The following is a 17,955-nucleotide window of genomic DNA, read 5'->3' as shown; positions in this document are numbered from 1 at the left end:
TGTACCGAGAAAGTGTAATCCCAAATATAACACGTGCTGGAAAATTGTTTAAGCATTTCAAACCAACGGTCAAGAGATCATTTGGATAGAGCGAAGAAACCACCTGTACAGTGTTCAGCAAAAAGGATAACGGGAAGTTAGTGAATAAAAAGTCACGGTTGGGTGAACACTTTCTTTACCTGTAGGCGTATCCGAGTCACTGTGACATACGCTTTGAATATGTTATTTAAAAACAAAAACAAAACAAAACAAAAAAACCCACATCTATGCTCAGTAATGAACTTAACCAAAATTGTCTATATGAAGTGAAATCTATCTTCTGTACTAATATGTAGTTTATCAAATTTAGTTTATTGAGGGAGGTCATGAAGGTCAACACAACAGTGGACAAACGGGTGTTTGTAATCGGTTCAGTGAAGCGTGATTATTTTCGATAAGCAGGACTTATCGGTAGTAGCCTTCCACACAGTAGCGATGAACTGTAGTTGAAATAAATAATAACAAGTGTCGACATGCCTGGAAAAGTCGTGACCCGCGTCAGTCATGACCGATCCTTGCGAGGAGCAAAACACAAAACACAGTACAACGGGGTTATTGTTCTCTGGACTGAAAACACTCAGCGGTGAGATCGAAAAGAGGAACTAATGTTGACCTAAGGTACAACGAAGAATGTTTACTAATGGAATTAGATTCAATTTGAAACAGGTTGCCATTGGTAGATATTTCGTGTGAATTATGTAACCTTCTTTAGACATGTACATTGAAGGTTGAGATAAACATATATATCTCGACAGCTGTCTTGTATTACATTAGATTTATCGTGATAATATTTGTATATCGACAGTCATCATGTTTATGTGAAGCCGGATACATGTGTGCATGACGCATGGATCACTGATCACCCTGGTCTAAAGGATACTGCGTGGATCTGCTCCTTGTGGGCTTGTTGTAATTGTCCCGCTGTCAATAGAAAGACACGCCCACACCATGTCTGTTAAAAGAAGCAACAGCAAACACTTGCGCGACTATCCCGGATACTCAGGCAACTTCACACACGCCGCTGACCACGACGCAATGGAAAAACCATACCGTCGGAACTGGGAACCTCCTGCCGACTACCAACAGAGCATGGTAAGAAGTCTTTTGAACAGTTTAATCTTTCAGCATTCTACATTGTAGTCATCGGATGTCCGTATAGTTACATAACACAAAATGTATATTCTGTGAAAAACAAAACGAAACCCAACCGGTGGAGGTGGATACGCTTATCCTCTTACCAGGATCGTCATGTCAACAGACTCGTGTATATTTTTAGTCGCAATAGTGCCATGGACTCTGGGTTAGGTAGACATCTTTCTTTTGACCATGGATATTGTTTTGTCGCTTGATTTTATTTTCATCTTTTTTATTCACACACGCACGCACGCGCGCACGCTCTCTCACACACAGGTTGGACATAAACTTTGAAGAAATCTCTCTGCACATTTCTGAATATTGACTGGTTACCCCGATCGTTTAGGTTTTCGATGTTACAAAGAGCACATGATATTTCAGTTCTACACCGACCCGTGAAGGTCCCGGGGTAGAATAGGCCTTCAGCAACCCACGCTTGCCATAAAAGGCGACTATGCTTGTCGTAAGAGGCGACTAACGGGATCGGATGGTCAGGCTTGTTGACTTGGTTGACACATGTCATCGGTTCCCAGTTGCGCAGATCGATGCTCATGTTGTTGATCACTGGATTGTCTGGTCCAGACTCGATTATTTTACAGACCGCCGCCATATAGCTGGCATATTGCTGAGTGTGGCGTAAAACTAAACTCACTCACTCACTCACTCAGTTCCACACCTGTATCAAACAAAGGATGGCAGCACAGGTGGTCAAATTATATCCGCAGGGAGAGTTACGAATTTCTGGCTGCGCCACAAATAGATTAACTGAGATTGATCTGGACTATTTGTTTGTTTCAATCCGTGATATATTATCATGTCGTATAAGCTAGTCTTCGTCTTTAGTTATCTTATCCCGTTTATCATTCCAGATGAATTTATAAAAAGATATCAAGTAATTTGTCAGTGAATTGCTTTGGAAGATTTGGGAGGGAAGTGAATATATGCACCAGAGATGAAAGTGCTACAGCTTTAATAACAACTATTTTCCCAATTAATATCAAATTTCCTTTCCTCCGTGCGTGGTATATTATCATATCGTACAGAATAGTCATTATGTTTAGTTATTGCATATTATTGACTCTGATGTAGGGTGGACAACACCAGCCGTAATTAAGTATGTGCAGACATCAAACAATATATCACATACTAGGTATACAGCGTGATGCAAAAGAGAAAGATGCGTGAGTAAATATAACATATGACACAAAAAGCTAAATGAAATCTTCACTTGAACCTTAGTTCAAGTTGTAAAAACTACATTTATAAAGAAAATAACTTTTAAAGCTAAGTCACCAATTCAGCACTTGTTAGGTACAAAGAATAGATACACATTTTATGGTTTGTGCTCATGGAACAACCTCCATCCTAGTTTGAAGTTCAACTTGCTGCTACGGAAACGAAGAAAATAGCAAAAGTATTACCATTCCGTAAAGTACACGGTGCTAGTTTAATGTATGTCTGTAGATCCGATGGTCCTGAAACAAAACGTGACGCACGGAACACGTTATACGTCATCTACAAAACTTTTCGGAGCGGTCGCAAGCAGGGTCGTGGGAACGGAGCAAATACCTTGTGTAATTTGGGGACCGAGTAATTCATATTCATGCGATAACGCATTTATATAATGTAAGTATGTAAGTCTGGTATAGGCATGGAGGGATTAAAGAACACTAGTATGTACATACGCATATGTATTGATATCTTGGATTCATAGATTAGGGTGTAGTGCAGAGTAATCTGATGTACCTGCCCATTTTTACATTATCTGACAAACACACAATTCTTTTGATTACTTGCGTCAATCTCCATATGTTAATAAAAAACGTATTTGCATGTATTTTCATACGTATACTAATTCATGTTTGTTGAGTTACACGCGACCTGTGTTGCCGTCGACTCCTGGTGTCAAACACGATTTGCTGTGTCACGTAACGAATGTGTAGGACAACAAACCTGTATTCATAACGTGATGTTATTTAGCTATAGCAGATCTATAACGTCGAGTCGGTCACACGGAACAGCATTACTGTAGGCAATAACGTTTTATACGTCTTGATTCAGTTTGAGATATACTGTGTACACCCCGGGGACTGGAAGGGTATTTATTACTGAGATGTTAAATTCCACCATCCTTCATGATTCATCAGTATAAATATCATTCTTCATACAGGCCACGTCAATCGGGGTCGTCCATGCGCCTTGACTGACAGTTCACACCAGTCGCATTTATCATTGTCGCTGTACACTATATACACTTGACACATCTTGGTGTGTTTTCAACGTATATTGTTTACTCAGCTAAAATGACGCACATTCATGTGCGTAAATATATTTGCTTGTAATGCCTCGAAATTCCAAGAATCCCAACATGTCACGTGTTTTGTCGTACATGTAACATGCACGCGTACTTGAGCAAAAAAGTTAAGAAAACACCATACACACATACATACACTTTTGTATTTATAGTGTTACCGACGATTGATAATGAATGGAAAACAGTAGCAGTATATACTATCAAAAAGGTACTGGGGATTTGTAGCTATGATATATAGTATTCCCAGAAATTATTGAGAATCATGTTGCGTCATGTAACTCATTACGTTTATTAACTTCTGGCGTTTTACTTACATAAACATGTTAAAACATCATCCTTTTACAGTCTCAGTCTTGTTTTAGTACTTTGTTAGACCTCCTCGCTCAGCAATGCATGCCTGAATACGCCTAGGCACACTACCCATCAAAGTTTGTAGGTAATCGTGTGACAGGGTATCCCAATATTGGACCACCTCGGCCTTCATATCTTCAATATTTCTCAGTCCCTTTTGGTTTATTCTGTCCTTCATGACTCCCCACACATTCTCAATTGGGTTTAGGTCTGGGCTGTAACTGGGCCAGCCTAAAACTTGAACAATTTCGCCCGACAACCACTGTTTTGTGTTGCGCGCAGTGTGTTTTGGGTCATTATCATGCTGGAAAATCCAATCATCTTCATACAATGTTTGTGCTGTCGGAAGAAGGTGACCATTTAGAATGTCAACGTTTCTTTCTTTTGTCAAGTTTCCCGTGAAAACACACAATGGCGTCACTCCGCGAGCCGATATGCCACCCCACATGTGAAACTTCGGGCTATGTTTTGGTCGCTGGTAGATAGGTTTGACAGTATCTTTGGTCCAAATTTTCACACAATTAGGGAAAAGCCAAACAGAACTTTCATCCGAAAAGAAAACATTATCCCAATCTTGATTTTCATGAGCCCGACACCAGTTTAAACGTTTTTCCTTTTGTGCATCTTTCATCAACGGCGAAGGAATTCCACGTTTTTTTCACCCAATTAAGTCTCTGTAATTCCTGCCTAACTGTTTCATTGCATACCTGAGGACTTCCTCTGCTAATCATTTCATTTCTGATGTTCTCAACACTTTTCAATTTGCCCCTACTCACAATCTGCCCAAGTCTTCGGCGATCCACAACACTGAATTTCCTAAGCCGACCTGCCCCTGCTTTGTGCTCTATCCCGGTTCCTGTTTGAATATTCTTCAAAGTTCTGTATACTGTAGACAGAGGAATACCATGTCTACAAGCTAACACTTTAGCATCAGCCTCACCCCTTTCAAAATCATCTAGAATGAGCTTTCTTTTCTCTCTTGCTGTAAATTCTGCCATGTCAACACAGGAAGCCGTCTGCTCAGACAAGGGAGATAACTCTTGACGTAATGCGCTGCCTTCTAAGCCATCAAGAGTTGTCTCCCTTATTTAGTATGCTTAGTGCATAGTGACAGCCCTTTTTCAAATCTTAGCATCATTAGAAAAAAAACAAAGATTTTCTCAATAATTTCTGGGAACACTGACAGTATATACTGATGAATAGGTAGTGGGATCATACAACAATGGCTAACAGTGATAATATATACTGATGAATAGACAGTATGATCATATAACAAGGACAAACAGTGGTGGTATATACTGATGGATAGACAGTACGATCATATAACAATGACCAACAGTGATAATATGTACTCATGGATAGACAGTACGATCATATAACAATGACGAACAGTGATAGTATATACTGATGGATAGACAGTACGATCATATAACAATGACGAATAGTGATAGTATATACTGATGTATAGACAGTATGATCATATAACAAGGACAAACGGTGGTGATATATACTGATGGATAGACAGTATGATCATATAACAATGACCAACAGTGATAGTATATACTGATGGATAGACAGTATGATCATATAACAAGGACAAACGGTGGTGATATATACTGATGGATAGACAGTATGATCATATAACAATGACGAACAGTGATGGTATATACTGATGGATATGCAGTACGATCATATAACGAGGAGAAACAGTGATAGTATACTGAACATCATTGAAAACGCACCACCTGTAAATTTTGAAATAAGGCAATAGAATCTTTTGGAAATGGAAAATTAATGGTGGGAATTTTGATAATAACACACTAGATCGTAAATAACGCTCTACAGTAAAAAACGGATCGTTCGAACACATCATCGAACACATCACATGAAAACAACAAAATTCATGCACATCACACACGAAGGGCACAAATTGCATGCAGAAAGCATGCTGTTCAGGGGTATAAATGACCTTCGGCACAAAACCGTTCTCATTTTCGCAGTACTTTCGTAAGTAAAGTTTTTTCGCCATGCCAAGATTGTCACCAGAGGAACGAGAACAGGCCTTGGGTATGTTGCAGGTCGGCGCTTCAAGCAGAAACATTGCACGACGATTTGGGTGTCATCATTCGACCATTCTGAGGCTTGCTAACAGATACCAACAAACAGGAACCAGCAGGGACCGGCAACGCCCAGGTCAGGCACGTGTTACCACCCCTCGTCAAGATCGAGACATTGTACGGCGCCATATTCGGGATCGAACCTTGCCCGCTGCCAGAACCGCCAACGCTGTCCAGGGTCGACGTGGTTTGATCAGCGCTTCCACCGTCCGACGCCGTCTCCGTGCGGCAGGGTTACGTTGTCGACGCCCTTACGTTGGACTCATCCTGACTGACAGGCATCGCCGTGAACGCCGACAATGGGCTGAACAGCATCGTGTGTGGTTGTTACGACGTTGGCATGGTGTGGTGTTCTCCGACGAGTCGCGTTTTCACTTGCGAAATGCTGACGGGCGTCTACGGGTATGGCGTCGACGGGGTGAACGTTATCATCAGGATTGTGTTGTGCAAACCGATCGGTGGGGTGGAGGCAGCATTATGGTGTGGGGAGGGATAAGTTATCACCACAGAACCGCTCTGATTGTTTGTCGTGGCAGAGTGAATGCCGTTTACTACCGTGACAACATTCTTCAGAACAACGTCGTTCCCTTCTTTCACCAGCATCAAGATCTGCACACATTTCAACATGACAATGCACGAGCCCACACTGCACGTGTTTCGATACAGTATCTGGCTAACAACAACATTCCTCTACTTCATTGGCCTGCATTGTCACCAGATTTGTCACCCATCGAACACTTGTGGGATTACATCGGCCAACGCCTCGCACGTCGTCCGCAGATCAACAACCTTGGGGAACTCGACAATGCCTTGCAGCAAGAGTGGAATGCAGTGCCTCAGGACTTTATTCAGAGACTTATCCGTACAATGAGGAGACGTTGCACAGCTTGTGTTGCTGCTAACGGGGGTCATACACGCTACTGACTTTCCATTTTGACCCCATCTTTATTTCATTGTCAGCTGCATTAAATCTTCACTGTTTTGCTTGATTGTTTTTTGCTTCTTTTCTTTATCAAACATTGGTCTACAGAAATATGTAAAATTTACATAGATTGCCCACTTCTGCTCTTAGAAATCCACAATTTTAGGGGTGGTGCGTTTTCAATGATGTTCAGTATATATACTGATGGATAGACAGCACGACCATATAACAAATCAGAGCTATGATACGGTGGGTTGATAGTGCTGACAACGGGTTTGAAGGAATGACATTTCCAACTATCATCCCTCTAGCACTTACTAGCACAGGCGGACCTGTAGGTTTGTTATCAACGCCCAACACTTTACACTGAAACCAACTGCCTTAGACTAAGTCGAGGGTAGCCCTATTAGTAGAGACTATAATCTCACTCCAGTCTGAGTTTTGTGCACGTGGAAGTCTCTGATAAGTCCTTGTCCTCTGTTATGGTGTGGTTCCCATGTTGGTGTAGAATATCCATCCCATTTGACAAAAAATGACGTATGCCATTGATGTTTTTGTACTGCAAGAGTTTTTCAACATCATAGAACTGATCTTGTTGGTAAGCAAGTTGGTGATCATGCTGGTGATCGCTTGTTTGATTTCCAGTGTGTTCTGATGGCAGTTTCATCTGCTTCTGCAGTAGGTTTTTCACTGGAGAGTGCAATGCAACTGTCCACTCGACTCAACAAAGTTGAACTTTGACCTTTTGAGATGTGAGGTAAATCCGGAAAGTTCCAATGCCATCAATTCAGCCAGGCATTCTAACTGAGTTATGCCCCATTTCTTCTCAGCAGCATGAAGGGCCCGGCCACCATAACTGATGACATGCTCTTGACCTGAAACATCCCGTTGACCTAAGATGTATCCTAGAGCTGAGGTGGAAGCATCAGTTGTCAGAATGAATGTTCTTTATGTTAAGACAGGGGCTGTAGTTAAGCATCCTTTCTTCTGAGTGCCTGCTTACATTCGACAGTCCAGTTGAATGTGACATCCTTTTGAAGCAAGATGTACAATGGAGAGGGTATATGGGAGACATCTGGAATGAACTTGCTATAATAACTTGCAATACCTAGAAAATGTGTGACATCATGGATAGGTTTAGGAGACGGGATGTTTTTAACAACTTCATTGAGATCTGAATCACTCAGGTCAAAAGACAGTTTAGAGTTCAGAGGAGCTGGAGAGAACTGCAGTGTTGGCTGAAGGATGACCTTTGTTTTGTTTAGATTCCAGTGTATCTATAGATGATGGGCCAATTATGGAGACAGTGGCTACTACTCGTTGACGACGAAGCAAAGCAGGTTTATCAGCTGGATTGAGAAACCTCACGCATGGTCTATCTGTGACACCTTTGAGGAGACATTTGGCTCCTTGAAGTTGGAGTATCTCAAGGCCAGGAAATGGTTCCAGTAGCAATTCTGTGTCTCATAGCGGGAGATATCAACAGGAATATCAGCCTGGGATTTGGGGAGGAATTTCAACTGTTTTATGTGGTCTCACAAAACCCTGCATTGTCATCGACCAAGCTCACGGATATTAATCCATCATGCAACTGAACTGAGCAGTCTAAACCAAGAATGATGGCATGGTGCAATGAAGCGAAGACATGAAAATCTTGTGAAAATAAAGCATGGCCAATTGTAAGTTGTAGTGAGACCAAACCTACCACTGGGTGGCGTTCTTCTCCTACACCAGTGATTTCTGTCAGATGAGATTTCTGAAGGTGAAACTCAGTGAGTCCTATTATCTTCAGAAATTTCATGTGAACAGAGCTGATTGAAGCTCCAGCGCGTCTATTATTGCTGTCTTCATTTGCCCAACCTTAACCTGAATGGGTATTTACATAAAAGTGCCACAAGAGATACTTCATGTTGACTAGGATTGGGTGAGGATGGATAGTAGAGGCACAACAGTTGGAAGGGGAGCTGGATAGTTAGGGCAATATGCTTGGGTGAATGTTTCTAAATGGTTCCTTGGAATCAGGCACGCGTCCCTATGCGTTATTTGTTTTGGACAGAAGAACCTGATAACAGACAGAACTCTGATGACCTTTCTTCCTGCAAAAATTACAAATTGTATGATTATTGGGACAGTAATCACGCAGAGAACAATACTCACCATATCCTGAGCATCTTTCTCTGTTGTTTCTGCTGGATGGACGGTGATGTTCTCGTCTCACGCCACTTGGCCTGTGCTGCGACTGCTGACCAGGATAAGATGACTGGCGAAGTTCTTGTCTGGAACTGTAGACACCTTGTCGAGGGCGTGACTGGTACCTGACTCTTTGCTGACGGTCATCTTGGAGTGTGTCCTGTTGGTTTTCTATCAGTGACATCACTAGTGCTGACAGCTAAGTGACTTGGTCTCTGAGACTAGCTTAAACTGGCTGCTGGACACTGAGATAGGACTTGGCTGCAAGTTCATCTTGCTGGCGCACTTGTTCCAAAGACTTGGGCTCTTCATTATAGACCCATTGTCTGACAGAAGGGCTCAGTCCGTTCACAACGATAGCAACTAAGACGTCGTCTGGTATTGACTTCCTAGAGGTCACCTGTTCTAATCTAGTGATGGAATCAGACACTGACTCAGTAGGTTGCTGATTAATGACTAGCACTGATAGATCGAAATGTTCTGATGGTTGAAATCTAGACATGACAGCTTGTTTGAGACTGTTCCAGTCTGACTTGATATAGTCGCTTAACGTAACATACCACTGTATTGCTGGTCCTTCTAAAAGAAAGTTAAAAAAAATAAACAAGTTATGTTTTCATCAGTTCCTTGGTGTTTTACCCAAGTGTCTAGATCAGCCAGCCAGTTTATTGCACCCTGCTTACGTGAGTATTTAGGTAGATGAATATGTGACAAGACCACGTTTGTAGATGAAGCAGTAATAAAGGACTTCTTGTTGTTGATGCTGTTGAAGTTGATGTCACATGATGTGGTTACCTTACACAAGATTTCTAGTTTTTACTAAAATCCACTTGCGCCTGGCAGCTGGCATATTATCAGTTATTACCTCAGGATACAAGCTGGTCAAGTGATGGTACATGCAATCACAACCGGTCAAGCGACACTACATGCAATTAAAGGTTTCCGCCCTTATCGGAACATAGGGCTTTGTCAACGCCTGGTAGTGAAGTCACAGTTGACCAAGTCAAATATAATCTATCAAAAGAACCAGCACAAACTGTGACATTAAAGCAGCATTGATAATTTTTGATTATCTATCTTTCACAACCTCGGTATTCAGCATCTGTTATCCACATCTTGATTAAGGTAACCAGTATGTCACGTATTCTATTATTGAAATTGATAATTAAACTTGCGCGTATGGACTTTCTTTTAAATTCGGTCAGGAGGCCTAGGGTGTATATACAGGATGGTTGCACATTAGAATCATTCCTGCTTTACTTGAGACCCCTCTCTGTTTGTTTTTGAAGGTAAGTTGCTTTTACTTTGCCATTTTGTCAGACTCTGCTTAAATACAGAGCTGAACATAAAGGAGTTTGGTATAGAAGGTAGACGTGTTGTAGAGGTTTTCACGTGGCCATGGATGTTAAAATAGTTTGTGTCCATTGTTTCAATGTCTTATAAATATATATTCATGTAACGTACACGCATTATGATGACGCCGCGGCGATGTAGTACTAGTTCAGAATAGTTCAAGATATACGGGCATTTTTCTTTAATATCAGTCTCGTTATGAACTAACAAGAAAGTATTCACTTTTCGTTATAAGACATATATTATTATAAGTTGTGTTGATGAAGATTGAGAAAATGTTAATAATGTTAAAAGTAACCAAATTCAATTGTGTCTCATTATAAACATTAAGCCGTCACGGTCGGACGTACTCACGGGCATCAGGACAGTGTGTACATTGTGAAGCTTAGACTCATTATCACCATGGCAACTCTAAACTTGAGTTGAACCGCTTCATTAGGTATTGCCATGTATGTCAGCTATCGTTTCGTTTAAAAATCAGACTGTGAATTATGTGAAGATTTCAAATAAATTATCACGTTGAAGTATTGACATAACATCTCCATTTACTTTAATACTCGACAATGTTTTAACAATAGTTTTCATTACTCCAGCAAGTATTCGAGTTGCCTTTATTCTTAAAGTAAAAGTTAATGTCTAATCCTCTAGGTTCGTCAGTGAATTGTCGTATGTCATTTATAGGTCATAACACCAATAATATTGCGTCATCAAATGTTTCATTACTCGAACATTCCGTGTCTGCAACTGATTGACCTCATTCATTGCTTGTTCTGTTTATTGATTGACTGGCTGATTGATTGATTGGTTTATTGAGTTATTAATTGTCTCAAAAACAAAGATTCCTGCTTTGCATGAAATCCCTCTCTGTTTTTGAAGGCGTGGAGATCCCCTAGTTAATTCCCCGTAATAGTTCTAGGCATAAACAGGCCCCAAATCCATGTCTGTTTAGCAAATCAATATTATGAGCTTTTGAATGGCATAATTGAGCGCCTTTCCTCATTGCCGATATCAGTTCCTGCTTGGCGTACGAACGACAAAGGAATTAATGGAATGATTGTCTCCTAATCAAATGCATACACAAGTAGATCCGGTAATCAGTTTTAAGCTTTTTCTGAGTCTTCGTGAAAGAAAACGGCAATATAAGTAGGTTATTAAAATTTTCACGAATATAAAATGAACACTAAACCTACAGAAAAAAATGATAACGAAATTCGAAAGACAAATACATTTGAATAGTTGTCGCCTAATTTCGAACTCCTTGTCTTTGTAGGACTTGAGTGGCAATTGGGGGCGAGGCATAATGTTCCACCAGAAATACGAGCCTCCGTCCCAGACCGAGTCCGACGAATGCAAGTCCGACGGAAATCCCAAGACCTTCAAAAGGGTACTGATTCGGTTCGCCGAGCGGACCTCCATGCAAGGGATTCCATACATCCACACTTCCAAGACCTGGTACGCAAAGCTGGCGTGGACGGTGCTCCTCCTGGGAGCAATGGTGGCCATGGGGATTCACCTCTACACGCTCTGCTCAACTTACTTTTTGTTTGATAGACAGACGCAGATAAAGCTTGGCTTCCAGAACCTCAAGTTCCCAACGATCACCTTTTGCAATGTGAATCCCGTTAAATCGTCCATGGCTTCGAGGGGCAGTAATGAACTGAAGAATTTTTTACGGACTGTTAGACCAGATGCTGTTGCTTCCTCACTTAAGGTTGGTGCTTTTGCTGCATTTTAAAATACATAATATAGAGCTAACATCATGAACAATCCGAATGATGATGATGGTGTACGCCTCTGTAGATGTGGTGTAGAGCTAGATGGGAAGCGTACACTAAACCTGTAGAAAGAAAATACTACTTTCCGTATCAACGGTTATCCTCTCATTGAAAAACAAACCAAACAAATTTACAAAGAAGGGATACAGAACCGATCTAAGAATATTTTGGCCACACCACTACCTGAACTTTCGTTATGTTCTAATTCTCTTCGATCAAACGAACATAAAATGTTTACTTATGTGCAACAAAATACTTCGCATGGGTAATGCCTACCGCAGTTCACAGGCGAGCAGGTTTATTAACACAGAGTATACAAAGAGCTGACAGAGTATTATAATACCATCTCGTCTGCACCTTCAACCTGAAAAACAAGCAAATTCAACACCAGAAAAGACTGCTTACACATATATGAAGTATACTACAGACGTTCCTGCAATACTAGCTTCATTATATTATTATTATTAATATATTATTATCATTACTATTATGTTTTACAGATTAAGATTGATATGCAGCAGAGGGGGTTCGGGTGATCCTGGCACAGTCAGGCTGGTAAAGCTCATCATCAGCTCAGGACCCTCGCCCCCTCTACACGCAGCCCAGACAGCGAATGGGACTTCTCCCAGGAAACACTGCCTAGTCGAACCCACCAAGAACTTTCCGGAGAATATGGAGGCTCCCCAACACTGCAGCCTTCTGTATTACCTAGATTGTCAGAAGGGCTGTGCTCCCGGTGGAGAACCTGGGCACTCTCCTGATCTGTGCCAAGAGATCAGGAGGTACCAAACCAAGGGCACCGAGAACAATGGGGAGCCTGACGACAGTGTACTTTGGATGCAAGCGAGAGATTTCAAAGGCGAGGTCTGCATATTTATCATGTTTTTCCCGAATCTTGCCAATCACATTGCTGTCAAAAGGGACAGAAAATTCTATGATATAAATGATTTCATTAGTTTTATCAAAAGGACAAGATCAGGTTTGTTGGCTGGAATTCGTCTCAGGCTGTATATTGGCCTATTCCAGAGAAGTTTAAAAGCATCATTTTCCAGGACGCCCTGGACATGTTCAGGGTCGTATCATGGATGGACCTCTGGGTCAAAGCCACAGGTATGGCGAAGACGATAATAAAAGCAGCGAGCCATGCCATCATGTCTTTTAAGATATGCTCTTTGTGCCAAGGAAGGGCATCCACTGACAAAGTGTTGGACAGTCTCTGTGAATTCATTGCAAAGACGACATTTCATGTTCACATTTTGATTTAGATTATTATTATTATTACCATTATTTATTTGTTTGTATTTAAATGCAAGAGAAAACGAAAATACAAATCTCCAATTCCTTACATTCTCAATTTCGGGTCAGGTCCCATGTTCAGGCCGCTCCATGCCATGTAAGATCACATCAGGTCAGACCTCTCCTCCTTACATCTGAACCTCAGTACCTCACTGCTAATACAGATCGCAATACTGTGTACAGGAACCATCCGGCTTGTAATCCAGTATTATCCATACGGATTGAAGGTTCAATACTGAAACCTTCATAACTTCAACAAGTTCCAATACACTCGATTTAAGAAATCTGCTCACCGTGTTGTGCGAAGACCTCGAATGACTCAACTCATGCTCAATCTCACCACGTCACCACAATACTTCGCATGGGTAATGCCTACCGCAGCTCGAAATTAAAAGACAGGGCAAAGAAGTGAGAACTATTTATTACAGTCCAGGGAATTTTAAGCGTAACATAGAAGTCCCGCTCAATAACTCCTTTATGTCATTTTTAACATATCCATCTTTTGCGTGTCGGAAACCCAGCTGCCATGTCCCTTAAACTCACTTGTCTGAAAATAAACTCATGCGAATCTTCTTTAATATTTGCTAATGAAATATAACGGTGAAGCATTTTGACTGGGCAGAGTTTGGAACCAGATGCTGCAACTACAATAAATCTACCATCTCTGTACACATCCGTCTTACTCTTTTCTATGAAAATACGAACATATCCTTCATAAAAAGAAATATCAGACCGCCTAATAGAGGAAACTTCAGAAAATCTGAAAAAACAGCATATGAAAGAATGGACATAGTTAGAAACCGTAAATCTACAAGCGAACAATCCTCTCTGCCAAATCTAACAACTAACTTTTCCAAAATAGCAACATCTATAGGCTCTTTCTTCTTGAGAAGGTCACTGTAACATCTCCTTGCTGCTTCTGTAATATTCTTAATCAGGTCATGTTGACATGGATCTGGTAAACCCGCTGCTCTGTGTGCCCATCTGATACCGTAAACTGCATTCATAATAATAGGAGACCTTTTACCCGACTGAATCAATGACGTAAGGTACAAACCTACATGAAAAGAGTTTTCAGGCAAAAGAGTTATTTCTTTAAACCTTGAGGCCCATTTTTTCCAACATGTAAAAGCTCTTCTGTATTTTACCACTGTAGCATCTGCTTTAGATTTTAAAACTATTCCAGGCATTTTTGTAGATAAGTCAACTAAATCCTGGTGCACCAGATCATCCTTGTCTCGCCATATACCAACGGAAAATATACGTGAAAAGATATATAATCAGTTGTCAAACCTGAGAGCAACCATGAACCCAGTGAAACTATTGAATGTATTCTGCTTGCTCCCTCCTGAAACAGCGTTGCTGCCACTTAACTGAATCATGTCTGTAATGAATTTTCTGGGTTGCCCTTCCAGGAACAACAACGGCCAGTATGGAGCGGAACCACCAAGGTAGTAGAAGCATTGCATGCTAAAATGAAATGTACAGTTTTACACACCAGATACACAGGTGGAACTGCCCAATTGTTCTCTCCATACCACTGCTGAGTAAATGCATCAACTGCCTCTGTATCTGGTACCCATGTCCTGGAATTAAACCTTTCTAACTTGGTGTTCAAATGGTTTGCAAAACGATCTACAGAATGTGGCCCCCATCTTCCATCTAAAAATTTGAAAACTTCATCTGTAACTCTCCAGTCATCCGAATCTTCAAATCTACTCAGAGCATCGGGACTACAAAGTTTCTCTTGAGAGTCCCAGACATATTGAAACGCATGATTAGAATCCGCAACATAACCTCCACAACCTACATCACTTGCATCTGAAAACACTGATAGCATAGGTTTGATAACCGAAGACAACGCTCTTGGTTTTAGACTATGGAGGTTGTCTCTCCAAAACAGTAATTCATACACACAATGAGAATTATTTAACCTAAGAAATCTATCCCAGGAAGAAGCATTTTGGACCTCAGAATACATATGCCTTGTGTAAAGTCTACAAACAACGCCCAAAACGGGAGTAAGAGCTATGACCTTACCTGCTAAAGCAGCCAGACTCCTTGTTGCGAACCTGGGCAAAACAGATGTGAATGCTGAAAAACTAGATGCTATATCTTCTGTTTTCTTGACAGGCATGGAAGGAACACTAGAATCTAAATTTCATGTGAATCCAAGCCACTCTAACTCTGTAACAGGATGCCATACTGACTTCTCAATATTAACAACAAAACCTGATTGTTCTAGAGTGTCTCTAACAATGTCCGAATGACTAGAGCACAAATCCTTGGATCTAGCATAACCAAAGCCATCGTTAAGGCACACAACAATATGAATAGATTGACTTCGCCAATATGTAACTAGTGGACGAATACACTTCGTAAAGATGTAAGGTGCAGATGTTAACCCAAATGGCAAAACTGTGGAACAATAGTACCAAATAATGTCATTAGCATTCCAAGTAAAACCCAAGTACTGTTGTTGACTAGAGTGTATGTCAATGTGATGATAACCAGATTTTAAATCAAACTTAAACATGAAACCTGTATCTTGCACAAAATCCAAGGCTGTTTTATAGCCCTCAAAAACAATCTTTCTTTTATAAACAAACTGACTGACAAACCTAAGGTCAAGCATAAGCCTCTTCTTGCCTGAACGCTGTGTGGCTACTGAAAGAGGATTAACAACTAAAGGAGGATTATCAAGCTCGACAACACCAGAGTTTCTTAAAAGTTCTTGAATAGCCTGCACAACAGAAGTACCGTTCCTCAAAGCGGATTGGTTATTTTTAGAAAAAGATGGAGGAGGACTGTCAATGAAAGAAATGACATAACCATCTGTTATAGTATCGATCACACACTGAGGAGCTCCAATTTTAACCTAAAAGGAAAAGTTCCCTTAAACTACCTTTCACAACACACAAAGATTCGGATTCAAACTCGTAAGACCCTAGATGAATAAACTCAGAAGCGAGGTCATTACCTCCTAAGCCTGCTGAACTATCAATGTCACAAACTGGAGAACAGGTAACATCCCTCTGTTGTGTCTTGGTTTTCCTGACTGATGGCGCCTGAACGTCGGAACTGCAACTTTCCACAGAAACTCATCCCAAAACAAGTTTTAAGAATACTCTCAGGAACGATAAAAACTATTCATTTGACTAAAGTAGCAACTCCTTTATTAAAGAAACGTGATTACCTGAAGTGACATCTTTACTTCTTGACAACTGCAACTTGGTTGGACTGGACTGAATCGGAGTTGGCAGACTGGGCTGCACGTAGTGAAGCTGCCGCTGGATAGGCGACCCTCCAGTGGCCGAACCCGCCACAGAAATAACACGGCTGGTTGGGAGCTGGACCTCGTTTGACCATGGAACGAAATGGCTGGCTCTGACCTGTTGTAGATTCCCTAGAAGTATCAACCATGCTAGCAGAAGACACAGTAGCACTGGGTGCAATATAGTTGGGTCTCCCTCTGGTCTGGAATGAGGAGGCACGTCTTTTGCGCAGGGCTTTGTTCTCCGCTTTCTCGAATCTTCCTCAGATCCTGAGGCAACATCATCTCCCTCTAGTTCAGCTACAACAACCCAACTAGATGGTGACCTATCCCCTAAACGGATATGCTTATTCCTCCTAGAAATGTCTGAAGAAAGGTCTTGGAGAATACCCACACAATCAGAACACCTGCTCCTCTTAATGTATCTGAAAGCAGTGTCAATCCTGTCCAAACAACCAGCATTAAATTTATACTGAAGTTGGTTGCCTATAAACCGAAAACTTGGAATTTCTGAATCTTTACGAGCCTTTTTGAACGCTGAGAATGATCTTTCTTCACTTTCTTCCATAATGTCACGTTTAAATGTCTTTAGTTTGTATTCCATGTAATCTTTAAATAATTTAAATATTTTAAGTTTCAAAGCCTTGTATGGATTCCTTCTGCTGATTCGTCTTGATGCATCAGAGTCTTCCAAATGGTGTGAAGGTGAAACCGAATGCTGATTCATAGCAGAGTGTAGATTTAAGAAAGTTGCTCGCCGTGTTGTGCGAAGACCTCGAATGACTCAACTCATGCTCAATCTCACCACGTCACCTTCGTCACGTGGCTCAAACACAAATCTCACGTGCAAAACACCTTCGCTGCAGTAGACAAGCTCTACCAAAATAAATTCATAAAACAACATGATGGCCAGAAATACCACGAATGAAAGGAAATTATAAGGCAGCATTGTCATAAAACCAGGCCAACATATGGACACCTGATATGGGAGAACCTAGGTATATTCTTCTGAATTACCTGATACTATTGTCACTTTTGGACAATACATGGACACACAAAACGATATACCTTAATGTAATGTTGAAGATTGTATTTTCTCGTAATTCCAACATGATCTGACAGTAATCGTTCTCATGATCTCTAGTATGCTATGTCCGTGTCGTTTAAACTCAGATCTCTGAATTGCAGAT

At 41.0% G+C, this 17,955-nt stretch overlaps 1 protein-coding gene and 1 pseudogene across 1 annotated transcript in view; one reads left to right on the top strand and one right to left on the bottom strand.

Moving 5' to 3' along the window:
* Positions 1-811: 811 nt before the first annotated feature.
* The window catches only part of LOC137290721 (amiloride-sensitive sodium channel subunit gamma-like), a 30,401-nt gene continuing 13,257 nt past the window's right edge, over positions 812-17,955 (top strand). The window contains exons 1-2 of the mRNA XM_067821815.1: positions 812-1,131; positions 11,691-12,131. Of these exons, the coding sequence (XP_067677916.1) occupies positions 988-1,131; positions 11,691-12,131 (585 nt within the window). The 5' untranslated portion in view covers positions 812-987. The remainder of the gene's footprint in view (positions 1,132-11,690; positions 12,132-17,955) is intronic.
* On the bottom strand, positions 12,530-16,914 carry LOC137291121 (uncharacterized; annotated as a pseudogene).

This window comes from Haliotis asinina, chromosome 7 (genome assembly GCF_037392515.1).
Source record: "Haliotis asinina isolate JCU_RB_2024 chromosome 7, JCU_Hal_asi_v2, whole genome shotgun sequence".
Classification (NCBI taxonomy): Eukaryota; Metazoa; Mollusca; class Gastropoda; order Lepetellida; family Haliotidae; genus Haliotis; species Haliotis asinina.
Note: the sequence above shows the minus strand (reverse complement) of the source record. Positions and strands in the feature narration are given on the sequence as shown.